This window comes from Mustela putorius, unplaced genomic scaffold, assembly GCF_011764305.1.
Source record: "Mustela putorius furo isolate JIRA1106 unplaced genomic scaffold, ASM1176430v1.1 tig00000281_pilon_pilon_pilon, whole genome shotgun sequence".
Classification (NCBI taxonomy): domain Eukaryota; kingdom Metazoa; phylum Chordata; class Mammalia; order Carnivora; family Mustelidae; genus Mustela; species Mustela putorius.
The window spans coordinates 30,467,439-30,494,852 of record NW_025421343.1 but is presented as its reverse complement, the minus strand read 5'-3'; the positions used below and the strand labels follow the sequence as shown (position 1 = coordinate 30,494,852).

Genomic DNA, 27,414 nt, shown 5'->3' with positions numbered 1-27,414 from the left:
AGGCAAAATTTCAAAGTTTGTTCTGGGAATTACTCTACCTCCTTATTACCATTAAAGCGTCACCTTTGCCTTGCTCTAACCTAAACATCTGGCTCTAGGTAGTAACCAAGTTACTCTGGAGGCCAGCACAGGGTCCACATCCCTTAGTTACAACTTTCAAGCTTCTTTAAAAACATCCTGCTCTTTCTTCCTTTGTCTTTCATGTTCATAGTTTACTTCAAACCCTATTTCTTAGGTATCTTTCTTTCTTTTTACAATTTTTTTTTTTTTTAAAGTAGGTTCCATGCCCAACACAGGGCTTGAATTCATGTCCCTGAGATCAAGAGTTGCATACTCCACCTACTGAGACAGCCAGGTGCCCCTCCTATACACCTCTTTAATCCTTTACTCCTTATTTCAAACCTTGTCCAATATCCTAGAACAAAGTTTACTTTTTCTTTAGCAATAAAAATAAAAACAAATCATCCCTTAATAATTAGTGAGCATAGTAGCAGTACATATGAACACCTGTACCCGGGAATTAGTGCTTTAATAATATCCAGTGGTTCCTTCATTATCTCTATTAGCTACTTGTACTAGCTTTCCCTCAGTATTTGTTTTATTCCTTTTAAAACAAATTATGTGCATGTACCTCTATCAATTCATATATTAAATATCAGCAAATTTAATCTTTCCTTTTATTATTTTATTTTTCATCATGGTAAGTGTACTCTTCAATCCCCATCACCTCTTTCACCCATCCCTCCCTCCCACTTCCCCTTTGGTAACCATCAGTTTGTTCTCTCTAGTTAAGAGTCTGCTTCTTGGTTTCTCTTTTTTCCCCCTTTGCTCATTGTTCTTTCTTAAATTCCACATATGAATGAGTTCATATGGTATTTGTCTTTCTGACTGACTTATTTTGCTTAGCATAATATGCTCTAGTTCTACCCATGGTGTTATAAGTGGCAACTTTGCATTCTTTATGATTGAATAATATTCCACCATCATTTTATTCTTAATTATTAGTATTAAAACTTTTTTATATCTGATTTTCATTGAAATGTACTGCATTGGGCTGCATACAGTTTTGGAATGCACAATATAATGCAAAAGAGCGGAGTGCCTGCCTAATTTAGGAGCACTATTTAAAAAAAAAAAAAAGGTTAAAATCCCTAGCAACCTTGGCATGCCTGGGTGGCCAGTGGGTTAAAGCCTCTGCCTTCGGCTCAGGTCATAATCCCAGGGTCCTGGGATTGAGCCCCGCATTGGGCTCTCTGCTCAGTGGGGAGCCTGCTTTCTCCTCTCTCTCTGCCTGTCTTTCTGCCTACTTGTGATCTCTGTCAAATAAATAAATAAATAAAATCTTTTTTTTTTTTTAATATTTGAATTTTTTTTTTTAAGATTTTATTTATTTATTTGACAGAGAGAGATCACAAGTAGGCAGAGAGGCAGGCAGAGAGAGAGAGAGGGAAGCAGGCTCCCTGCTGAGCAGAGAGCCGGATGTGGGACTCGATCCCAGGACCCTGAGATCATGACCTGAGCCGAAGGCAGCGGCTTAACCCACTGAGCCACCCAGGCGCCCCAATAAATAAAATCTTAAAAAAAAAATCCGTAACAACCTCTCAGCAGCTAAACCTTCCCACTAGCCTGTGACCATCTGTCTCTCTTTCTGCCTAGTCTCTCATTCTCCAAAGCCCCTACCTTCATCTGGCTCAGAATTGAGGGATGTCAAACAAGAGTCTTAGACTGCCTTAGCATGCAGTGATAATCAAAGGTAATAGACAAAATTTTAAACCACATTGGCCATTTTATGTCATGGTAGTAGTCTAAATGAAATTTTTAAACATCACCTCTATCAAAAACACTCTCTACATGACTTAGAAACAAACTTTAGAACTATACCCATTTTTAAGTTGATCATGGTCTATGTCTGACCAGGAGGCATGGACCCTACTGGATTGGGGAACTATTACACATGGCCAAAGCAGGACCCAAAAGACTTCCCAACATATCCAGCTGGACTGCGATTTCCACAGCAGTATTGAAAAGTGATTTCAGAACTAGGTTAGGCATTAAAATCAGTGGGCTCAAATACACTCACAAATGTCTGGGTGACATATAACCTAGAACCAAGGAATCAGAATTTAAGGGTGTTGGGCCTCAGAGTCCCTTTTTTTGTTTTGGGTGCAAAAAGGTGGTATTTTTTTTTTTAAAGATTTTTTATTTATTTATTTGATAGACAGAGAAAGATCACAAGTAGGCAGAAGGCAGGCAGAGAGAGAGGGGGAAGCAGGCTCCCCGCTGAGCAGAGAGCCCGATGCGGGATTCAATCCCAGGACCCTGAGATCATGACCCGAGCCGAAGGCAGAGGCCTAAACCACTGAGCCACCCAGGCGCCCCAAGGTGGTTTTGTTTAAAGCATGAGGACAGTACCATGGGCAGAAAGAGCTGCACTGAGGTCCTGAGGAGTGGTGGCCTGTTATATATTTTCAAGTTGAGAGGGGTTAGGGATAGTGCAAGCCTCCCAGGTATTTGGGAAACAAGGATCCTGAGGGGGCTAGCTATTGACAGGAAAGGTCATTTATTACTGTTTAGTAGAAACTCAGTCATGAGACTCTTCAGATGCATATTGGTGGGTCATATGCTTGGGCGAGGATTGCTAACTTGTCTCTTGGGGAGTAGAGCTAAAGGAAGTTTCCAAAGGAATTTTTATATGTTAAAGGAGATTTATAGGATCCTGGAAGGGGGAGGTGGGGGAAGGATTTAGAATTGTCTTTTGCTCTAAGCAAAGTAATTGGGGCTGATAACATTGGGCCTAATAACATTGAGGCAGTTGAATCTCTAGAGGAATGTCACTCTGCCTGTTTCAAGGACTTGTCAATGGGCTACAGGTAGTATGGAAATTTAATGGTTTCTCTTCTGTCTTTGTTTCCTACATCATCCCCCTCTGAACAGTTCTAACCCTTAAATCTTTAAGGTTGCTGAGGGTGGAAGGTCTCATCTTCTGTAACTTCTTCCTGCTGAATAAGGCATAGAAATGGCCCAAATGGGTCAGTTGGGGCTTATACAGATATAGGAGTCACAAACGGCAGAGGCAGCTGAATCCAAGGGGGACTGCATGTGTGGATCTTCCCGGATGGAAGCGTCCATATTTTTAAAAAAGGAAACTGAAGCAGACAGCAAACAAGTGGGCAAGTGAGAGCCACTGACTTGGAGAACCCACTGATTCAGTGGATTCGGAGAGGGACCATCAGCAATAGCCTGATGCTATTGCTTCCTCCTTCTTTCCCTCTATCCTGCAGTTTTACTTGAGAGGAAGAGAAAACATGCACAGGGGGCGGGGTGGGGGGGGGTGGGCAGAGGGAGAGAAATAATCTCAAGCAAATTCCTTACTGAGCATAAGGCTGGATCTCATAATCCTGAGATCATGACCTGAGCCAAAATCAAGCTGGATACTTAACCAACTAAGCCACCCAGGAACCCCTATTATTTTTTTTAAAGTCCTATTTATTTAAGTAATCTCTATACCCAATGTGGGGCTAGAACTTACAACCCTGAGATCAAGAGTCTCATGCTCTTCGACTGAGCCAACCAGGTGCCCCTATCCTGCAGGTCCTTCAGAGAGGGGAAAAGACGGCCAGAAAATAGCAGCTTTACACTAGTTTGAAAGGCAAGCAACATATTAAAAGAAAGCTGTGTAGATGATGCAAGTACCAGAGTGAGGTGATCTGTTTCTGTCTGCATTTTTTTCTTTAAGCTAATCCAAATCAGCCATCTGAGTGCAAAGAGAAAGGACCCGAGAGTCAAGACTTAGGTTGAACCATCACGTTTTTCAACCATCACGTTTATCATTTATTAGCTGTATAACCATGAACAAGTCTCAGTGCACTTCAGTGTTCTTATAAAGACAGAAATAAAAGTGATGTAATGATTATAAAAGTATCTGTAAGTCACAGTGCTACCCATAAGTAAATGAAAATAGAAGTCAGCCATATCCTCAATCGTCATGCCTCTGCCTCTCTAAGGAAACACTTCCTTTCTCTGCTTTACTATCATTTAAAATTTGAATCATCTGTATTTATCACTCCTTTTTATCTTTGAATCATGACTCTACCCTCTTTTACAAGGCCTTATCATGAGATTCGATCTACAGCAATCTTTCCCCTCCCTTCAAAATCCCTTTTGATTTTTATTATTTACTATTTTGTTCTCTAATCACTGCATCCATAGCAGGTGTTTCCTCCAACTAAAGCGTAACTCTTCCAACATGATCTCGAACTCCCTCATTCAACAACAAATCCCTGACTCTGTGTAGCTTACATTCTATAGCAGCAGGGGATCACACACACACACACACACACACACACACACACACACCCCCCCAGGAAGAATCAGTTCCTACCCAGTAGAGATACATGAAGAGGTGAAAACAGGCCTGGCATAAAAAGGAGTTTGCCTGTGAAATGGAAATTCCAGTGGGAGGCGAAGCAGGGAATAAGCAATTCTAGCTAGAACAGGGTAAAGTGGATGAAAGTAGGGATGGACTGACTGGGAATGCACGGTGGGAGAGATGGGGTGGGAAGACAGCCAAAAAAAAAATGTAAAGAAGTATGTTAGGAGATAAATGCTAAGCAAAAAACAACAACGAAAAAAGAAACAGAGCAGGTACGAGGGCCTAGCATAGGTTGTACTTTTTTTTTTTTTTTTTGGACAGACAGAGATCACAAGTAGGCAGAGAGACAGGCAAAAAGAGAGGGAAGCAGGCTCCCCGCTGAGCAGAGAGCCTGATGTGAGGCTCGCTCCCAGGACCCTGGGATCATGACCTGAGCTGAAGGCAGAGGCTTTAACCCACTGAGCCACCCAGGCGCCCCACAGGTTGCACTTTTAAAGACCAACTATTTGAGATAGCAGGTTGGTGCTCATTAGGTTATGGTTCAAATCATTTTAAAACCCTTACACTAAACTACCTCTGCTGCACAAACACAGACACCCATATTCACATACACAAAACTTCCTCTAAACCAATAGAAACAAACAAACAAAAAAGAGAAAATCAGTAAGTGTACAAACTTATCTTGAATTCAAACCACAGCCAGCTAAATCAAGTTGGTAGCTACAAGGTAGCTTTGCTTTTGAAATCTAGCCCTTACCATTATGCAATCTGGAAAGTTAACTTCACAGCAGCTAGGTGAACTTTAGCCTAGATCAAATGTGCCAGGAAAAGAGAGAAACCTTTGTCCTACTTCTTAATCATCTGATAATTTAACTCAAGAAGATACTACAAGACCTAAAACTATAGCAGAGGAGAGAGTTGCATTAGGCTGACACAAATTTCAAATATGAAAATGTTACTTTGGTAGTTAACAATCAACAACTTTTCTCAATATTCAACTCTGGGGGAAGAGATAGGATTAAACAAGTGAGTCAAATTTAAACCTACATTATTTACTATTTGCCTCTAATTCAATGAAATTATTTTACCACTTACATAATTAGAAATTTAGATTTAGGAATGGGAATTAAGATATCTTGGTCAAGTTGTGACTGTCATTTGACAGTCATATTCAGAATTATAGCATTAGTGGGGGAGGAATGGGTTTGAACTATGAAAGAAACAAATCAGTTTCAAATTAATTTATCCATCCACCAGTAAATGTCATAATCTCATTAAACACTGGCCTTGGCACAGGTTTTCAGGGTAAAAGACCAATATGTTGAATTAAATAGCAATCCAGGTGTGCAGGTAATTCTGAACTCACTTTCCAGATATGTCTTTACAAAATTCATTGTTACTCAAATGGACAAAAACTATAAGCCATATTTTCTTATTGGTGAAATATACATTTATGTGTGTATATATATTTCTATGCAAATATAGAAAAGCTAAACTTGTTATTACATATATAAAATGTAAAAATTATTTTTAAAAATTCTCAGATATACAGAATCAGTTCTTCAGGCCAGAAAAGAGTTAATAGCAGCACGTACTGAACATTTAGTCCATGAAAAATTGCTTTAAATTTAGAATAACTCCTTTGAAGTTCACAAAGGTTCTCCACTTCACAAATGAGAAAACAGAAGAAATTAACTGTCCAAGGTCACTAGAGAGTAAAAGGCCACGCCAGATTCAAGCACCAAAGTCAGACTCCAAATTTAATGCTTTGAATTGCTCTTTCATCCTATTTCTCCTGTCTAAGAAAATCCAAAGTCTCAATCATTTTACAGATGAGGAAAATAAAGATCCATTAGACCAAGATATTTGTCCAAAGTTACACTAGTGACTGGAAACCACATGACCTGACTACCAGCTTAGTGTTACAGCAGCCGCTAATCCATAAGCGGTATCTTAAAACCAATGCATAGGCAAGTTCAAATATATACATGTGATTTTCATAAAGCCTTAAACCATAAATGTGGAAAACAACAAAAACAAAAAAACTGTAAGGTAAAATGACCAAATGCTAATAGTTACTATATGTGACTAATAACGCGTGACTTTTTTCTTAACTTTCCCCAGTCTTTACGTATCAATTTTTTGTAATATTATGGTTGGTACACACACACACACACACAGCAGTCCTGTGGAAACTACAAACATTGGTGGAGATTCAGAAAAAGTCTGAATCCAAAATTAATCCCTTACATAGAAGCCTCCAGCTACCAGCTACCGTGTTCAGGAGAAAGACATGTTACAAATGAAAATTCTTGATTAGCAGCCAGTATTAAGTGTAACACGCAATAGAAGGTTACATTTCACCCGACAGATTTGAGATGGAAGGAAAACGCTTGATCTTCCCTAATCACCCGCTTTAACCCTTTCACTGCCCGTCTGAAGAGAAAAATACAGCTAATGCAAACCTAACCGGCTACCGTCAGAAACAAAATTAGATTAGTTTTAAAAAATGATTTAACTTGGGGTACAGATATTTGCCCCACCCCCACCCCATCACCTTGCCCTCAGGGTGTCCACAGACAGGACAAGCGTATTCGTGTATTTAAAAAAATATTTCTTCTGGCAAGTTGCAGACCCTCCCCTTGAAATTTAACATACTATACCTTCACACTGGGATTACTGGAACTGCAACATTCGAGCTCCGTATTTAAACGTGGTAATAGGTACAGAACGGTTTTGAGGGAAAGGAACTGGGAGCGGCAGTAATTCGCAAGGCTGGTCCATGACACCTAAGAAGCTTTTAGGACAGCTCTTGTCACGAGTAAGGTGATGTGGAGCCACAAAGAGGTGACAGAGTGGACCGTCCCCGTCCTCCTGGAACTACCCATCTAGTAGGGTCAGGTCCGAAGCCATCACAGAAGAAAATAAGAGGGGCGTGACGCCAGACGTGCGCCGGGGACACTCGCGGAAGGGGCTAGACCGGGTGGGCAGCACCCAGAAACGTGAGGTTGCGGAGCCTGAAATCGCGGCAGGACTCGGGAGCGGGGAGAGAGGAAGGGTCAGTCTGCGCAAGGGCACGCACAGGAGACCGGGTCCAAGCGCGGCATCCTTCCCCCCCACGCAGGGCTGCGTTCCCCGGCCGGGCGGGGAGGCGACAGCGAAAGGGAGACGCGGCTACGACGCTACCTCAGGCTTCCCAAGAGTTCTGCCCGGGGCTGCGAGGCGCTCCCAGCCAAGGCCTCACCTGGGCAGCGGCGCATCCTGGAGGCAGTGGCGCGGCTCAGACTGCCTATCGCCCGTGAGGCCACCATCTTGAGCTGAAGAGGACGAAAGTGGAAAGGGCTCAGAGTGGGGCTGCGGGGCGGAGGACTTTTCGGCTCAGCCTGGCCCCAGATAGGCGCCCGACGTACTGCCTGACTAAAACCCCCTCGGGCAGAGTTTCCTTTGGCTCCTCACCCTGCCGTTCGCTTCCGGCTAACGACGGACGCCAGGGGGCCCACAGAGGAGGCCCGGTGCCCGGATTTCCAGACAGGCGGCCGATGGGCAGCCTGCGGGGTTCGGGGGCGGGAGTGAAGGGGGGGGGTCCTTTGGGGAAGGACCCGACCCTGGGTCACGACTCGTCCCGGCACTTGAGGCCAAACCTTCCGTGTCCGCCGCAGCTAGAGCTCGAGAGGACGGAGCTAAGGTGAGATGGGCCGTGCGCTTGGCTCCCCGCCTGGCCTTTCCCTGCAGCGACAGCCGCAGCTCCTTTCCTACCTCCTGCGCCAGTGCCCGCGGCCTCCTCCCTTCTCCTCGGGGAGCGGAGGGAGGCCCCAGCGGACTGGGGCTGCGGGACCACTGCCATCAGGGCTGTACCTGGGACTAGCTTTATGCGTGTAGTTCTGAGCGGCGGTGTCACCGTGTCTTTTAACTTGTCACCTCGGGTTAACGACCTGTTTGCTCGTGTGTGTGTCGGCCTAAAGCGCTGGGCTGAATTGCAGTGTGTGTGTTTCCCCCGTTTTGCTTGTAGCCAGGTGAGCCGCTGTAGACATTTAGAACGCGGAGTTGGGATTACCCCGTCGGAGCTGCGGGACTGGGACTCGGTCACATGACCATGTCGGGCCTGGAGTGTGGCAGGAGTTGCGCTGTTTCTCCATCCTTGGCGGAGAATTAAATGTTCCAGAGGATTTTCTAACTTAGAAGAGATCTGCCCATCATCATCTTGTCATTCATTCCTTTCACCTTGTAGATGAAGCCCATAAATCAGCTGGGGTGGGCATATCTATGGCTACAGGTGGTGGAAATAGGGATAGAGCCCACGTCTATTAAATTTTAGTCACGAGTTCTCCGTTGCATAATAGCTGGTTTTATGTTGGAAAAATGGGTAAGAGTCCTTGAATAATGCGATTGATTCCAAACGAAATAACGTTAACTTGCAAAAGGGATTCTTGATCCCCGGAGGCCCTCCCAACTCATAAGATTTTTACAGTTAAAAGCTTGCCTTCTGCCCTCAAAATGCCCTCGTGCATATAATTATGTTCAGTGCTTACTATTTAGTTAAGGGGTAGTAAACTTTTTTGTTAAGGGCCAGATAGTAAATAGTTTAGGTTTTGCAAGCCCATATTGATATCGTATATTTTTTGTTGTGTTTTCTACAACTCTTCAAAAGTGTAAAAACTCTTGTTAGCTAAATGCCATCCTGTCTTGGCTCACTGTTTTGTTCCTGTACTCTCAACGAGATCATAAGCTCCATCAGGGCATAAATGTTATTGTGACTTAGGAGAGGGGAGCTAAGTAGATTTATACCACTGCTCGGTAGTATATTAATAGCAAACATGTATGACCCTAGCTATGTATCAGGCACTGCCCTAAGTGTTCTGTGTGTATTAATTTAGTTATTCCTCTCAGCAACCCTTTGATGTAGGTGCTGAGATTATCTATATCTTACAGATGAGTTATCTACATCTTCCTCTAAAATAGAAAGATTAAGTTACTTGCTTAAGATCCTAAAACTACGGTGGAGCCGGGATTTGGATTTGGACAGTCTGGTTTTAGACTATGTGTCCTTCCATTGTGTCTTAATGATAGTGTTAACAGTGGGCTGTTAAGCCACTCCATTTTGCTTTTTTTTTTTTGGTCAAGATTTTTGTTTATTTATGAGAGAGAGTATGGGTGGGGGAAGAGGGAGAGGGAGAAGCAGTCTTTCTGGTGAGCAGGAAGGAGCCTCATGGGGAGCTCAATTCTAGAATCCTGGAATCATGATCTGAGGCAAAGGCTTAACTGAGCCACCCAGGCAACCCTCGCCCCCATTTTGCTTTCATTACTTGCCGAGCACCTTCTTCCTTTCCCTTACTCCCAGGTGTCTGCTACTTCATGCATCTTTCCATAGTTCCACAGATTATGCCAGCCTACTCCGCTGGAGTTTCCATGCTTCCCAAATCCTTGAGTCAAAAAGGTCTACTTCCTAAAGCTTAGAGCAAATGATAATAAAAGTCAACCCTCCCACAAGGTAGTTTGCTTAGTCTCTCTTCCTTTTGAAACGTATTTTTAGTTAATTATTGAGTTAGTAATAATTATTTTTCAGAAACTACAGAGAAAATAAATACACCTATAATTCCACCACCCAGAGATAACTACTATTAACATGTTGCTTAAAAAAACAACAAAACCCAAAACATTTTGCTGTGTATTTTTCTGGACATTTTGTGTGCATTTGTATAAATATTAATATACATAGATTTTTAAGGGAAACTAGAATTACACTGTACATAAAAAATAAAATGCTGTAAAATTTTTTTTAAAGATTTTATTTATTTTATTTGACAGAGAGAGAGATCACAAGTAGACAGAGAGGCAGGCAGAGATAGAGGGGGAAGCAGGCTCCCTGCTGAGCAGAGAGCCCGATGTGGGGCTCGATCCCAGGACACCGAGATCATGACCTGAGCCGAAGGCAGCGGCTTAATCCACTGAGCCACCCAGGCACCCCAAATGCTCTAAAATCTTAAAAAGGGGGGGGGCACCTAGCAGGGAGCCTGCTTCCTCCTCTCTTTGCCTCTCTCTCTGCCTACTTGTGATCTCTGTCTGTCAAATAAATAAATTAAATCTTTAAAAAAAAAAAGTCTCATTGTAACAGATTTTTTTGAGAAGAGAGGAATATAAAATGAAAGCGTCTTTTAAAAAAATGAGAAAAAAATGAAAGCTCCTCTTTAAAATTCCTTCTGTATATAGACTCTTAGCTTTATGAACTTTTTCTTTCTGTTATAAAAGTGGTGTCTTACTGTGCATATTGTTCTGCAGTTTGCTTTTTCATTTAGTATATATTGTGGACATTTTCCCGTGTTAGAACATATATGTATATCATGTCTTTTATTTTTCTTTTCAAACTTCTGTGCAGTGTTCGATGGTATGTTTGTACTATAATTTATTTAACCATTTCCTACTGATGTGCAGTTAGATTAGTTCCAGTGTCTAGTGTGCTACAGTGAACATATATATTGAATATTTCTATAGGCCAGAGATCTGTGTATGCTACACACACATCTTGAGTATTTCTATAGGTTAAAGACCAATTTTAGAAACTATTGGGCTCAGAAATTCACAACTTAAATTTTGTTACATAACTAAAAATTCCTTTCCAAAACCTTAACAGTTTACACTTTCATCAACTGTGTATGGAAGTGCCTAAATCTATTATTACTAGAATTATGTGTTAACAATATTGTTACTTTTTGCCAGGTTTACAACCCCACAGTGATACCTTGTTTTAGTTTTAAAAATGTTTTTATTGTTAGGGAGGTTGAACACTTAAAATTTTGATACTTTGACATTTTTATTTCTGTGAATTGCTCATTTGCTTTTTTTTCTTTTAGGCATGTATCAGTAAGGAACCTTTCAGTTGCAAATAATAAAATTCAACTCAAATTCAAGGGGATTTATTTTCTAACAAGGAGAAAGCACAAAAGGAGAGTGGGTTTTGGATATGATTCAGTTAGAGCTCTAGTTTCCTTTTTGGAAATTCTCAGCTTTGTCCTCTTTTGGGATTGATTGGCTCTCTGCTCAGACTAGTTTTTTTTCCTGTTTGCAAACTGTGGTAGCTGTGTTAAGCCTCAGAAGGAAAGATTTATATTCCAGAATTCTAGGTGGAATACTGACTGGAATGTCAGACTGACCAGATTATTATTCCTAAATCAAGTCAATATCACACACCATTGTTTTAGGCCTTGGTTACCTGAACCAATGATCTTGGCAAAGAGAATGAAATTATTCTGATTGATTTAAATCCTGGAGTTGGGCTGGATTCTATCCCATGTAAACTACGTATGGCAATTGCATAATGGAGTCAAATGGATATTTGGGTGAAAACCACAGATTCCATTATAGATTATTTTTCTTTTTAGTATAATTTGTAATAGTTCTTTATGGGTTATGGATATTAACCCTTTGTCTGTTTTACAAATTACAAATATTTTCTCTGAATCTGTTATTTGCCTTTTAATTTTATTTTAGTATCTTTTTGCTGTGTAGATATTTTACATGTTTATCTAATTAAAACCATTATTTACTCTTTTCCCTTTATGACCTCTGAGTTTTGTGCCATATGTTGGAAGTCTTTCCCGGTATAAGAATATGAAAATATTCTGATACCTTTTACTAGTGCTTTTATAGTTAAAATATGTATATATATAATTAGAGTAGTCACATCTGGAATTGATTTCTGGATGTATGAGTTACGGACCTAAAGTTTTTTTCCAGATAATTAGGCATTTCCCCCCAAAATTTAGTGAATAATTCATCTTTTTGCATTTGAAATGTTACCTTTTTTTTTTTTTTTTTTTGAGAGGGAGGCAATTCTTTTTAAAGATTTATTTATGTATTTATTTTAGAGAGAGGGACAGCGGAAGGGACAGACAGAGAGTCCCAAATAGACTCCCCTCTGAGCTTGGCCTGTTGGGTTCTGTCTCAGGACCCTACCATCATGACTGGAGCCGAAATGAAGAGTCGGACGCTTAACAGACTATGCCACTCAGGCGCCCTTACTTAAGGGAATTTGTATCCAAGACTGGTGTGGTGTCATATGTAACTTCTGGAACTGGGGTTCTCATCTCATGGGCTTGTTTGTGTCTCCCTGGTAGAGTCTTTTGAATATCCCTAGGGTGATAAGCCTAGAGTTTGGATTCCTTCATCTCTTCTCAAACCACATATTTGGAAAAATGTGATTTTTTTTTTCTTAAGTCCTAGGGCATCCTCTTTTAGTCTATAAAGACCCAAGAGAAGTTAAACGAGCCTTTTATATTATTATTTTTTTTTTTTTTAAAGATTCCACTCATTTATTTGGGGGAGAGGGAGAAGCAGACTCCCTGCTGAGCAGAGAGCCAGTGTGGAGCTTGATCCCATGGCCCTGAGATCATGACCTGAGCCAAGGCAGACATTCAACCAACTGAGCCACCCAGGCCACCCCCCCCTATATTATCTATCTTTTTAAGGCTTTTATATTATCTATTGTATTTGTGTAACAAATTACCCCCAAATTTAGCAGATCAAAACAATAAAAATTTACTGTTTCGGACAGCTTCTGGGGGTGACTTAGCCGGGTTGTTCTGACTTGATTTCTCATGAGGTTGCAGTCAGAATGTTGGTCAGGGCACTCATCATCTGAGAGTTTGCCTGTGCTTGAGGATCCACTTCCAAGTTCAGGTGACTGTTGGCAGGAGGTGGCAGTTCTCATCATGTGAGTCACTTCATAGGACTGTTTGAGTTGTGCCAGCTGGCTTCCCCCAGAATGAGTGAGTGATTGGAGAGAAAGAACAAGAGCAAAGCTGCAGTATTCCTTATAGCTTAATCTCAGAAGTGACATATCATCACTTCTGACATATTCTTGTGTTTACACAGACCAACTGTGGTACACTGTTGGGGGCAACTGCAGAAGGGTTTGGATACCAAAAGCTGGAGATTATTGGGAGCCATCGTAGAGGCTGGCTGCCACCATCTTCATAGGCATATATCATCAGTTTATTCTTACCCCTCCTTTTTTTTTTAGGTTAAAACGTATTTCAAAATTGAGAAATTATAAAACATGGACAATGACAAGTCTGCCTTACATCCTGTCCTGTAGTTACTCAGTTTCCTTCCTTTTTAACGTCTTGTTTCTACTTTCAGGGATATTTTATAAAGATACAAGGAAATACATATATTATTTTTCCTCTTTTTGACATGAACAGTAGTAGCTGTACACTATTTTACACCTTATGCAGGTTAACAGTGGTTCCCTATCGGTACATAACCATTTCCTTATCTTTCATAGCTGCATAATATTTCTTTGGGTGGTTGTAGTGTGGTTTACTTAACCAGTTCTGTACTTTTAGTTCTTCTGATATTTTGCTATTATGAACAGTGGTGACATGCTTCATTTTGTGTGTGCATTAGTAATGTCCTGGAAGTAGAAGTGGAATTGCTGGATCAAAAGTTGGATGCAGTTACAGTTTGTTTGTTTGTAAGATTTTATTTATTTATTGGACACAGAGAGAGAGAGAGATCATAAGTAGGCAGAGAGGCAGGCAGAGGGAGAAGCAGACTCCCTGCTGAACAGAGAACCCAATGTGGGGCTCCATCCCAGGACCCTGAGATCACGACCTGAGCCAAAGGCAGAGGCTTAACCCACTGAGCCACCCAGCCACCTGCAGTTATAGTTTTGACAGTCAACTGCCACATTGCCCTCCCTAGGGATTGCCCCAGCATGGCCTCCCAGCAGCGTGTTTGTGCCTACTCTTAGCACAGAGTATGTAAAACCTTCCAGTCTGCCAGTGTCACAGGTCAAATATTGTATCTCTCTGTGTGGTTTCAGTTTGCATTTCTTTTAGGAGTAAGATTGAACTTCTTTTCATGTATCCAAGAGCCATTCGTTATTTCCATTTCTGTGAACAGTGTGTTCATGTCCTTTGCCCATTTTTTTGGTACTGATTTGTAGGAATTCATTTTTTAAGAATTTAGGGGTGCTTCTAATATATTTTAAATATTTTTTAATATGTAGGGTTTTAATGTTTTTTTTTTTAAATTATTTTGAAACAATAGCAAGCTTATTAAAAAGTAGCAAGTGAGGGGATCCTGGGTGGCTCAGTTGGTTAAGCAGCCAACTCTTGATTTCAGCTTAGGTCATGATCTTGGGATTGTGAGATCAAGTCCCCCATTGCACTCTATGCTCAGTGTGGGAGTCTTTTTCAGATTCCCTCTCCTTCCAGCTCACTCTCTTTCTCTCTCGAATAAATAAATAAAATCTTAAAAAAAAAAAAAAAGGTAGAAAGTGCAATACACAAAGTTTTTTTTCCCTATGGCATTTGGATGTAAGTCGCTAACAGGACACTACATCAGCCCTGAACACTTTAGTATACATTCACCCACATATGAACATGCACAAGGCACTAATCACAATACAGCCTTCAGAGTCAGCAGATTAACATTGGTGGCTTCATGGTCATGTCCATTAACCTCTCTACTGCTTTGGCCCTAAAGAAGGACATAAACTCTGGAGCTAGACTGCTCGGCTTCAGATCCCAGCTCTGCCTCTTGCTAGCTGTGGATCTTTGGGAGAGTCAGTCAATCCCTGCACGCTTCAGTTTTCTCATGTCTTACAAAGAGTGTAATAATAATAATGCTTAAAATTGTTGTTTGCACGCTATGAAAGCCATGTCAGTGTAGCTATAAGAATATTATTAGAGGAAGGATAGTTACTTGGTAATACATTAAATTTTACAGTTCTTTATAGTTACCACGGATAAGATTATCAGAGATCATAGACTAGAAGCCACAAATTGCTCAAATAATCCAGGATATATTTTTGTTCTTTTTTCAGATTTCAGAATGACTTCCATGTTGACTTACACATTTAAAAATCTTCCCAATACATCAAAATGGGCCCTGCAATTTTGTAAGTTTAATTTCTTCTTTCTTTTTTTAAGATGAGATTTAGATTTATAAGCAACTTACACAGGTATTGATTGTACTGCTTTATGTAAACCATTTATTTTATCTTCTAGTTGTGAGACCTCTGAGCTGTTCCTCCCAGCTGCAAGCTGCTCCAGGTACAGTAGTTTGTAAAATAAACATTTCTGGTTTAAATGTTAGATTCTAGAGCTGTGAATTCTGAATAAAAACCAAGACTAACTTGCAAATTCTCCCTTTTCTCTGAGCAACAAGAACATCACTGTTGCCTTCAAATTAAAACACAGTATAGGGCTAACCAGTAATGATGTTGCGTGGTGTAGAGTCGACAGGATGCTGCTGCTGGTGTCATGGCAGTGCCATGAACCCTGCCGGTCACTTCATTCAGCTGTCAGTCTCGGAGATGGTTACTATACAGACATTCTTAAGGCAAAGTCAAATTTTTAAATTTGCAGTTAGTGATAGACTTCTCTATTAATGAGCATAAACCTCTTCCCAAAATGTGGGTGACTGGGGAACTAGTAAATAAAAGAATGTTGTTGGGAACGCCTGCATGGCTCAGTCAATTAAGTGTCTGCCTTCGGCTCAGGTCACAATCCTGGGGTCCTAGGATCTAGCCTTACAACAGGCTCCCTGCTCAGTGGGGAGTCTGCTTCTCCCTCTCCATCTGCTATACCCCCTGCTTATGCTCGCTTGCTTGTTCTCTCTCTCAAATAAATAAACAAAATCTTTAGAAAAAATAAAAGGATGTTATTTAGTCAATATGAAATGAGTAAGTAGGGAAGTGTATTGATTTTACATGGTCATATAGACCTTTGGTAAACCAAGTGTAGATCTGCATCTTGAAGGCATCTATACCCATTATAGGTATATATCTTCACTGGTCAGAGCTAAAAACATTCTGACAGGTTCATACCATTATTCTCTTTGCCTGGGTCCTCGAATGACCTATGGCTTATGATTTTGGTTTTATTATGGTATTTCTACTTGGATAATAGTTGGATAGAAAAGCACTTTACCAGAATTTAGAAGACCTCTACTCTATTCCAATTCTGTCTCTTTCTGGGCACTGTGGTCTTGAATTGGTCACTTTACTTCCCTGTGCGTTAATTTCTTTGTCTAAAAAATAATAATAATAATAATTTTAGGCTTGTTGGCCTCAAGTTATGAAGATATCTCAAAGTACTTTAAAAATTAAACCCAATATGAATGTAAGATGGTATTTTTATATTTTATATGTATTGTCAGAAGTCTATTAATCCCACCTAGCGAAGTTTCATCTTGTCATGCAACAATTATATTTCTTCTGGCTTCTAAATTCTAGCTAGAAAGTGGATTTGTCTTAGCTTCATGAAGAATAATTCCTTTTTGTCTCATTTACCTTTTCCGTAATTGAGATGTTTGCCCACATGGTTTTGCTTTGCAGTCACGCAAATGAACCTGATTCTTGACAACTGGGAGAAGGTCAAACTGAATACCAACAGAAGGAAAGCATTTATCTGGCATCTCATGCATTTTTCTTTATACCATTCTTTAACTGTGTTTGTGTTTCTGTCTCCAACTATATCGCAAACCCTTGTAAGACTGGAGCCTTTTTGGTGTCTAACAGTGATTTGTGCTAGCGCTGCTGAAGATCATGTACCAGAAAGCACAGGATAAGACAAAGGAATGTGACCACCTGATTTGTTGGGAGGGAGCAGGCTTATGCTGGACAGGTTTTAGGTTGTAGTAATTTTGTGACATATTCCTCTTGAAGCTCATGTGAATGTCCCTGCTTGACAGGACTCATAGGGTGAAGGGTTTAGAATAGAAGGATACAGAATTTATTGATGTTTTCAGTCTTTAGATGGGACTTAAGTGTCTGATGGAAATTTTGACCGATTCAATGGTTATATCTCTATTTGTTATGTATCTATGTGTATAAACATACCATATACATACACACACCACTGAAATAATACATGACACATATTTTATCTGCTTTGACTTCAATTATATGTGTAAAATACAGAATGTATATCAGCCATAGAATCCTAGGCTTTGGTTTAAATTTGCAATTAGTAATAGGCTTCTCTGTTAATGAGCATATACAAGAGGACCTATTTCCAAAATGTGGGTGACTGGGGAACTAGTTGGGAGGGGGGGGTCATCTAGTCCAGCAAATAATAAAGTTTTGGCAGGGCAGGGACTAGAACCCAGATAGTTTAACTCGCAACTCAGATTCTGAGAGTACATTGTTATTGTGTGCCCCTATGCTGTGGGATACATAAAAAGGAGCCTTTGAGAAAATTCTGATGTGGGTAGGAACCATTGTGCACGAGAAACAGAATGGGAGTCCTTTGGGTGGCGGTTCAATACATAATGAATAATGAATACTATTTTTAAATTTGGCTTGTAGTATTAGTTTAATTACTTCATAATATGCTATATTGTTTAGAATAGCTAATTTTTGCCCCAGACGTTGCCACAGAAGTTCAGAGGCTAGAACCACAGGTAACTGTAGTTAATCAAGGAAGGCTTTACTAGGAGGTGGAATGTGCACCAGGCCTTGCAGTATAAGTAGGAATTAGACGGACAGAAGAGGCCACTCAGATGAGAGGGTACATGAATAAAGGCAAGGATGCTGAATGAGCAAATGAGCAGTGTGAGGGCTTGGGGACTCGCTCATCTTATTACATGCTGAGAAAGGGGAAATTCTTTGGGATGGTTAAGGTGGAACTAGTAAAGCAGGGAATTCATTGGAAGAGACAGGATTTGAACTTTATCTCTAAGTGTATAAAAGGGACATGAGCTCAGTGGAATGACATGATGGCATGATGGCATGTCATCTGACTTCCCCTTAGTGCTTCATTCTCTCCAAGGTCCGTCCGAGTAATCTGCGGATCTTTTAATTCAGTAGCTTCTTTGCAGTCCTCGTTCTCCTTAAGGATTGAAACACTTGACCATCTTGTGCTCCCCGATACTCTCCTGCTTTTGCTGTCACGCACTGTTCTCTCCTGACTCGCCTGCTGCCTCCCTCTCGAGTTTACCTTTTGTCCCACATCTTCTCTCTGTCCTCTGAATGTAGGGAGGTCACAAAGCCAAGTGTCTTTAATTGTGTAATGGACACACTCAAGTGAAGGATAAGAGGGCCGGAGTGTACTACAGCTGGGGAGTGTTAGAAACCAAGCAGCTCTAGGGGCCGGCTCCTTTGTTTTTCTCATGGTCAGATAGTATGTCACTTTCCCGGCTTTGCTGCTTCTCTCTTTATATCCTTCACCCTTCCTGCTGGCTTCTCTGCTCACTCAAGCTTTTTGCTGCTGCATAACTGGCTTACAAGTGACCTCAGTTTGCTAGTACCCTGGTTTTTCTTCATGGCATCCTTTCCGCCTCAACTAATTAGTGTTTTTCTTTATGCTTTTTTGTGTAGATTCCTAAGAGAGAGAGTCTGTCTGGCATAGCATATCACTTATAGAAGATGACATGGGTTTTTTTGTTTTTTGTTTTTTTTTTAACTTTTTTTTTTAAGATTTTATTTATTTATTTGAGAGAGAGACAGTGAGAGAGAACATGAGCGAGGAGAAGGTCAGAGAGAGAAGCAGACTCCCCATGGAGCTGGGAGACCGATGAGGGACTCGATCCCAGGACTCCGGGATCATGACCTGAGCCGAAGGCAGTCGTCCAACCAACTGAGCCACCCAGGTGTCCCGGGTTTTTGTTTTTTTTTTTTAATATTTTAATTTATTTTTATTTTTTAAAGATTTTATTTATCTATTTGACAGAGTATGAGAACACAGCAGGAGGACCAGCGGAGGGAGAGGGAGAGGCAGACTCTCTGCTGAGCGGAGACCCATGTGGGACTCCATTCCAGGGCCCCGAGATCATGACCTGAGCCAGAGGCAGATGCTTAACCAACTGAGCCACCCAGGCACCCCAGATTTTTATTTTTTTAAGTAATCTCTACACCCAGCACGGGGCTTGAACTTAGAACCCAGAGTCCAAGATTTGGGTGCTCTACTGACTGAGCCAGCCAGGTCCCCTTTGACTTTTTTTTTTTTTTTTTTTTAAGATTTTATTTATTTATTTATTAGAGAGAGGGATCACAAGTGGGCAGAGAGGGGGGGGGAAGCAGGCTCCCTGCTGAGCAGAGAGCCCAATGCAGGGCTCGATTCCAGGAACCTGACATCATGACCTGAGCCAAAGGCAGAGACTTTAACCCACTGAGCCACCCAGGTGCCCCCTCCCCTTTGACTTCTATCATGAATGACAGACAGATGTCACATTGGTTGTTTTCAGTGTGATTACCAAACATTTGATAGAAAGAAACAGTTTTCTTAATGGCACGAACACCCTCTTCATTAGGTATAATCTGTGTATTTACCTTAAATGTCGTTTGGAAACTTGTAAATGCTAGTCTGTTTCTTGGTGGTTTTGTTTTGTCTTGTTTGTTTTTTTAATTGAAGTAGTTTGATAAATGGCAAATGCAACTTGGTGTTGAATGAGGTAATTCTGCTTAGAATGTCTCTCCTTAAAAATGTAAAAAGTCATCTGACTTCATATAGTTGTACTAACAGTTCTTTGAACTTTATCTTAAAGCCACCCAGACCAAATCAAAGAAAACCTTAGCAAAACCCAACATAAGGAACGTCGTAGTGGTGGACGGTGTTCGCATTCCGTTCTTGCAGTCTGGCACTTCGTAAGTATGAAATGATGGTGCTTTTCTTTTTCTCTCTTTTTCTTCCCCCAGCTTTATTCAGGTATGATTGGCAAATGAGAATTGTATATATTTAGATTGCGCAACATGATTTTTTAATTTTAATAACTCATGATTTAATATACATATACGTTGTGAAATAATTACAGTTGGATTAATTTACACATCCATCACCCCACATATTTTATTTACTTCTTTTAAGATACTTTCAAATGTGGTCTTTATAGGGGTACTTGGGTGGATCAATCAGTTAAGCATCTGCCTTTGGCTCAAGTCATGATCCCAGGGTCCTGGAATTGAGCCCCTCATCAGGCTCCCTGCTCAGTGGAGAGTCTGCTTCTCCCTCTCTCTCTGATCCTCCTCCCCACTGGTGTGTGCTCGCTCGCTCTCTTTCTCTCTCAAAAAAAATTAGTCCACTATTGTTAGTGGACTAATGTATGGGTAGCATTTTTATGAAATTAATACAGAATAAGTTAAGCTAGTGGTAAAATAATATGGAAAAATTTATTTTTCATCCTTTCTCATGAACAAGCCTGGTGTAGTTTTAGATTGAACCAGCCCTATTTTGAAAACCTAGTGTGGGTCCAGATACCTTGGTTCCAACAGACATATGCTTTCTTTGTCTGGAGAAATGTCTTCCATTGTTTCTGTGCTTCTTCAGAAGTTTGAATACTGAGGCTGTGGGCCTACAGGTATTTACAAGGGCCTTTAATTCATTGCTTTGGCCTCCTGGAAATGATCAGAATTGCAGTTGATAGGCTGGTCCAAATCCCAGCATAGCACAACCCCAAGTAAATGGAGCCAGGGTGATCTTAGATGTGTACAAAAATTTCCCAGAACCAAACTGCTATTCTCCTTAGGCTTTTCCTCTCCTTTTTTGACCCCAGGTGAGGCCCCGTCTGTCCAAAAGCTGATAACAGACTTTGGTAACTAGATTCAAACTAAATGAAGCAATAGTTTTATTCCGCTTAGGTTGTTTTGGTGTTCGTATTTTGAATAAGCAGTCACTACCTTAAAAATGCACTGGGGAATGTTAGGCATCTGCTAAAAATAGTGAGTCCTATCATGTATAATATAGAAATATCTTGAAGATATGTTAAGGATAAAGAGTATGGTACAGAGCAGTATGTGTAATGCACATTGTTTGTGGAAGTTACATAGTATACATCTACACAAACACACACAAACAGTAAACGTTCTTTTTTAAACATATGGTTTAGGGGCATGTGGGTGGCTTAGTTGTTAAGCATCTGCTTCGGCTCAGGTCATGATCCCAGGGTCCTGGGATCAGCACCACTTCGGGCTCCCTGCTCAGTGGGAAGCCTGCTTCTCCCTCTCCCACTGCCCCTGCTTGTTTTCCCTCTCTTGCTGTCTCTCTATCAAATAAATAAATAAAATCTTAAAAATAGATAAACATGTGGTTTAGAATCTAGAGAGTATTTTCTTATAGAAGTAATGCTGTAAGTGGTGGTGACAGAGTGTTACATCATAACCCAAAGAATAAATATTTGTATGAGTCCAATCTGATATAAATAAGTGATTGAATAAATCCATACATGAGGAAGAAGGGACACATCTTATTTACCAAAGAATTTCAGCTAACAGATGTAGCAGAAACAAGGAAAATAAATAAATCACCATTAGAACACCATGGTAATAATTGCTGCAAGCAAGATCTGTGAATGAATGCTAAAATTAGTGGGTGGGAGATGTTGAGAAACAGGATATTTTGCATAGCCTCAAACTCTCTTCCCCCAAATATTCATTAATAACTTTGATGCTTTTAATATATGTCCACAAATCCTTCTTTATTCCTTCTACTCTGATATGGAGCTACATTCTCCTCCCGTTGAGTTGATAATGGGACTAGTGAGTCCTTCTCTACTCAAGTTGAGTACAGAAGGGGAAAGATGGTGGAGAAAACTGGCAGAGACTATCATCACTAGGAATAAGTCATGTTGCTATCATGTATATTCTGATATGAAGCAATGAGAAGGGCACTTTTCCTCTGTGGTATTCTTCCCCCAGACCCATTGACCCTAGTCTTCAATTGTCAAGGTCACAAAAGACACAGAAAGGCTGAGAAACTGTCACAAATTGGAGGAAACAGAGGCATGACCACTACATGCATGGATTTGGTCTTGGAACAGACAAGTAAGAAGGAATTAGTAGAAAAATTGGTCAGACCCAGATAAATTTAGCAGCCTAGTGAGTAGTATTTGCCAGTTTAATTTCTTAGTGTTGACTAGTGCATCATGGTGCTGTAAGATATTAGCATTAGGGGAAGCCACACAGAGGGTATTCAGGAGTCCATTCTATCTTTCCAGTTCTGTCGTAAATCTCAAATTACTTCAGAGAGTTTCTTTAAAAGCCCTAATACAAATGCCAAAGTCCCTTTGGGCATTACAGAATAAATAATGTATTTTAAAAATGAAAGTAAAGAGTATTTAAAAGGTGGACTTTAGTTTTATTTTTAGAGAGAGAGAGAACAAACAAGTGGGGAGGATGGTCAGGGAGGGAGAAGCAGACTCTGCTGAGCAGCGAGCCTGAGGTGGGGCTTGATCCCAGGACCCTGAGATCATGACCTGAGCCGAAGGCAGACACTCTACTCAACGGACTAAGCCACCAGGCACTCCTGGAGCTTAGTTTTAAAGAGTATGTAGCATATGTCGTACTGAACAGTAAGATACTGGGCCACATCTTTGTTACATTCTTAGCCAGCTCAGTAGGGGGTAAGGCTTGCCAGAACATTCCCCAAGACAAATAGTAGTCACACTGTTTCTTCATCTGAGATGATGGACTACCTTAGATAGCAAAATGAAGGCATTTACAGCAGCTTGTGTTAGCTGTTATCTCTACGGATTTCAAATAGAACGAATGTGTTTTTTATTAAAGTTCTAGGCTTTTATTTTGTTTCTTTTCTTTCCCCAGGTATAAAGACCTGATGCCACATGATTTGGCTAGAGCAGCACTTTCGTAAGTAAATGCAGTTTTATTTTAGTTCTTATTTCATTAAAAGCATTTTCTCTAGTTTTACATGTAAAACAACGTGTTTAATAGAATTTCCGTATCTAGGATATTCTAACTTTTATGTGGTGAGAAACAAATACTGGCCTTTTAAGATTTATTTGTGCTTTTTTCTGGCCATGTTACAGTACAAATTCAAGCATAGGTATAGTACAAATTCACGCAGCTGTCAGAAATGTTTATTTTGAGGTCTTGGCAAAGAATCTCTTGGCATGACAGTGTTCTTTAAGGAGTGCTGTAGCTAGCTAGCCAGTATAAACTGATCAGAGTAAATACGATATATATATATACATACACACACACACACACACACACACACACATTTATATATATATATATATATATACACACATATATATATATTTACTCCGAAATATATCTCTCTCTATATATAGAGATTTTATTTTAGTAAAAAATTTTTTTAGTGATCTGGTGATTATTTTAGACAGCTGATATTTATCTAGAAAGAAGACTAGAACGAGACCTAAAGATTCATGTGTAAAGCAAGTGAGAATATAAAATTAGGTGTGGTTACCTGAGATTGAGATGGATGAGGACTTTGAGGAAACTCCTACAATATGTGGCTATTTGTGTGGTGGGAATAGCATGTAGAGCATTATCTCATTTTTTATTGATGCCTTGCCTCAGTCTCTTCAACCAGCCACAGGTCTTTTTTAGTCTGAAAGAAAACCTTTCAGTTGCCCTTTCTGCCCATCTAGTTCTTTTTCTTCTCTTCCTGCCAGACTTTAAGAATGAGTGAAAGCAGCAATTGCTTCTCTTTTCTTACTGTCCATCTCCTTAATCTCGTAATGATTATTTCTGTTCCTACTGTTCTTCAGTAACCGTACTTTGGAAGCTTCTCTTCATCATGGCTTTGGGGGCATTAAGTGCATGAGTCTTTCTCCTGGCTTGGGTCCTTTTGTATTCTGTAGCATTGACCTCTCAGCTATACCTGATCCTGTCTTCCTTTGATTTCTTAATATTATGCCTTTAGGATTTTCCTTCCCTTTTCTGAATGACGCTTCTCTACTTTTTTAAAAAACTGAATCTCTTCCTCTTTATCTTAAAAGTATTTGGCAAATTTTTATTCTTAAAGCATAGTATTTTTTTGTATGCATGCTTTTCCCTAAAAGAAGAATCTCATCTAAGTATTTATTTTTTTTTATGTGGAAGACTCCCAAATCTCTGAATTTGACCTCTTTTCTTAGACACTACAAGTATAGCGTATCAAAAATAAAAATTAAGAGGGTTCCTGGCTGGTAGAACATGCGACTTTTAATCTCAGCATTGCGACTTCAGGCCCCATGTTGGGTGTGGAGCCTACTCGAATGAATGAATGAATGAATGGGTGAAAGGAAGAAAGAATAGCCGGCTTGTTTTCCTATTTCTGATGTTGGCGCCATTTCTGATTATGATCCCAGACTGGTGCTTTGCAAGTTTTCCCACAACTTTTTTTTTTAAAAACTGTCAAATGTAAGATAAAATTGGGAGAATAATACAGTGAAAAAACCTAAATACCTCTTACCCAGATTTAATCATTGTTAACCATTTTGCCATGTTTGTTGTATCTATGTGGTTTGAAGCTTTTGGCAGTAAGTTGCAGTCATCTTGAGGCAGAGATCTTCAGCCCAAAATACTTCAGGGTTTATTTCCTCAGAATAAGGATCTTCTCTACTATCTGGGATGTCATTATTGGGCTAAGACAATAATGATGATTCCATTACTAGTAATGTTCAGTTCCTAGTCAGATCCCCCATAATTGTTCCAAGAATGTCTTTTCTTAGTAGTTTTTATTTTCCCTTCAAATCAGGACCCAGTCGAGGTTCACATTACAAATGGATATGACTCTTTAGTCTCTTCGATTTAGAACCTTTTCTTTCTCCTACCAACTCTTTCCTGCCCCACATGATAATGACTTTTTGAAAATCCTAGGCCACCTGTCCCATAGAATGTCCCATATTCTAGATGTTTCTTCTTGATGATATTTAACTTCTCTTTTGAATTTCCTGTAAACTGGAAATTAGTTCTAGAGGATTGGTTAGATTCAAGTTAAACGTTTTTTGGTAAGAATGCTTTATAGGTAAAGCATGTGGTATTCGGTCATTTGAGGAGGCACATGGTACATGATTCTAAATCTAACCACTCAGTCATGGTGGTCACACTGCCAGGGCTTTTGGTTATAAAGGTACACTGTTTTCTTTTGCAATTAGTAAGTAATCTATAAAGTGATATGGTAGCACCATGTTCTCCAACAGTCTTTGACCAAGTGGTTTTAGCATTCATCTGTCAACCTTAACGATGAATCAACCTTGACAATGAATGATATCATGATATCATTGCCTCTGATATCCAGTAGGTGCTCTTTAGAATATGGAAGTTCTTTTGAAACTCCCCTTTTTCCTTTCCTCCCCCAACTCCCAAGTATATAATCAGCCACCTCTCTCAACCCTGGGGAAGCAGCTCTTTCTTCCCATGGGTCACCCCATGCTTTAATAAAACCACCATTTTGCACACCCAAAATCCGAGTTCAAGATACGCTCATTCTATTCCTACTGGCAACTGGAGTGTTACTGTTTCTAGTTTCTGTTGGTGGGCAGAGCTAGACAAGTGTATGTGTGTATAGACACACATGAATCGTGTTTCTATTGAGACACCAAATTTAAATTTAATATACCTGGTATTTTACTTCAGTTCTTTGATTTTATAGCTTTTTTGTTTTTGATTTTATATCTCTTTTCTCTTCTGACTGAAACTTAGGTTTCTACTAATGTTACTTTGTTTATGTATCTTTTATCTTTTTCTGGATTATTTTTGATTCTTCCTATTTAATTTCTCATTACCAATTGAACATCAAGTGTTGACTTTTTACTTATTTATTTTTAAGAAGATTTTATTTATTTATTTTGAGAGAGAGAGAGAGTGACATGTTCATGAGCCAGGGGTAGGGGTAGGAGCAGAGGGAAAGAATCCCAAGCAGACTGAGCCAGAATCAAGAGTCGGACATGTAGTGTGCAACCGACTGAGCCATCCTGTGCCCCTAAATGTTGACTTTTTAAATCACTTATTCATTCATTTCTTCTTGTTGAATTAAGAAAAAAATACGGTCTCTATTCTTTTAAATTCAAAGTTAACCTCTTAAAAGAAGTACAGTGTTTTATCTGATGACCTCTGGCAATAACTTGGTGTGTGAAATGTGTTTTTGCTCTGGATTTCTACTCTCAGGGGTTTGCTGACTCGGACCAATGTCCCAAAGGATGTTGTTGATTACATCATCTTTGGCACAGTTATACAGGAAGTGAAAACAAGCAATGTGGCTAGAGAGGTGAGTAAAACTCTGTATTGTTCGAAGAGATTGATAGGAGAATCACCTTGAATTTTAGTTAACAGAATTACTTTTTTAAATTATTAAAATTCATTAAGGCTATACATATATTTTAACTATTTAACTTATTTATTTGAGAGAGAAAAAGAGAGGGGGAGGGAGAGCATGAGCAGGGAGAGGGGCAGAGGGAGTGGAAGAAGCAAACTCCCCACTGAACAAGGAGCCTGCTATGGGGCTCAATCCCAGGATCCTGAGATAGTGACCTAAGCCAAAGGTAGGTGCTTAACTGTGCCCTCTCATTAAAGCTATATTTGACTTTAATTGTGATTTTACAATTTGAATAACAAACATTATTTAATATTTAAGAGTTATAAGGGTGCCTGGGTGGCTCAGTGGGTTAGGCCTCTGCCTTCGGCTCAGGTCATGATTTCAGGGTCCTGGGATCAAGCCCCACATCGGGCTTTCTGCTCAGCGGGGGGCCTGCTTCCCCCACCCTCTCCTTTCTCTCTGCCTGCCTCTCTGCCTGCTTGTGATCTCTTTCTCTCTCTGTCAAATATATAAATTTTTTTAAAAAATATTTAAAAAAAAGTTATACTATAAATCAAGTAACATATACTATGCTAATATATTTATTCTATCCTATAAATCAAATCGAGTATTTAAGCTGCTTTCGGATATATGTTCATTTGTCCTATCTCTTAGGATTATAGAGATTATAGCAAAGTATGGCTAATACGACTTTTAGTAATGTTACTATGGCTACTAATTAACTTAAAATTTCAACATAGTGCAAAGAACTTATTTCGTAACGTGGTTTTTTGTTGGAGGTAGGTAGCCTTGCTTATTCATTTATTCCCATTAACTGGATGACACATGGGGTGTTGTTTTCTTAAACGATTTCACAGGAGTTTACTTTTACCCTAGTTGGCACAGCTCCAGGTACTGTTTATTGGTGGCAACCAGGGTCATAACCGACCTTGAAACTTCCGTGACGTGTCATACAGGCATTTCATAGTGAACAGTCCAAACGCGTCTTCTGGGCTTTGGTTCAAATTGGAAATGATTATTTGGATAAAGGTGACTCCA

At 40.0% G+C, this 27,414-nt stretch overlaps 2 protein-coding genes across 3 annotated transcripts in view; one reads left to right on the top strand and one right to left on the bottom strand.

Moving 5' to 3' along the window:
• Positions 1-7,771, bottom strand: part of HADHA (hydroxyacyl-CoA dehydrogenase trifunctional multienzyme complex subunit alpha) — a 47,923-nt gene extending 40,152 nt beyond the window's left edge. For both annotated transcript variants that reach the window (XM_004781387.3, XM_004781386.3), the window contains exon 1: positions 7,617-7,771. In XM_004781387.3, the coding sequence (XP_004781444.1) occupies positions 7,617-7,683 (67 nt within the window). In that variant the 5' untranslated portion in view covers positions 7,684-7,771. The remainder of the gene's footprint in view (positions 1-7,616) is intronic.
• A 162-nt stretch (positions 7,772-7,933) lies between these two features.
• The window catches only part of HADHB (hydroxyacyl-CoA dehydrogenase trifunctional multienzyme complex subunit beta), a 33,681-nt gene continuing 14,200 nt past the window's right edge, over positions 7,934-27,414 (top strand). Inside the window, exons 1-6 of the mRNA XM_004781385.2 lie at positions 7,934-8,057; positions 15,198-15,272; positions 15,382-15,426; positions 19,862-19,961; positions 22,911-22,955; positions 26,229-26,328. Coding sequence (XP_004781442.1) covers positions 15,206-15,272; positions 15,382-15,426; positions 19,862-19,961; positions 22,911-22,955; positions 26,229-26,328 — 357 coding nt within the window. The 5' untranslated portion in view covers positions 7,934-8,057; positions 15,198-15,205. The remainder of the gene's footprint in view (positions 8,058-15,197; positions 15,273-15,381; positions 15,427-19,861; positions 19,962-22,910; positions 22,956-26,228; positions 26,329-27,414) is intronic.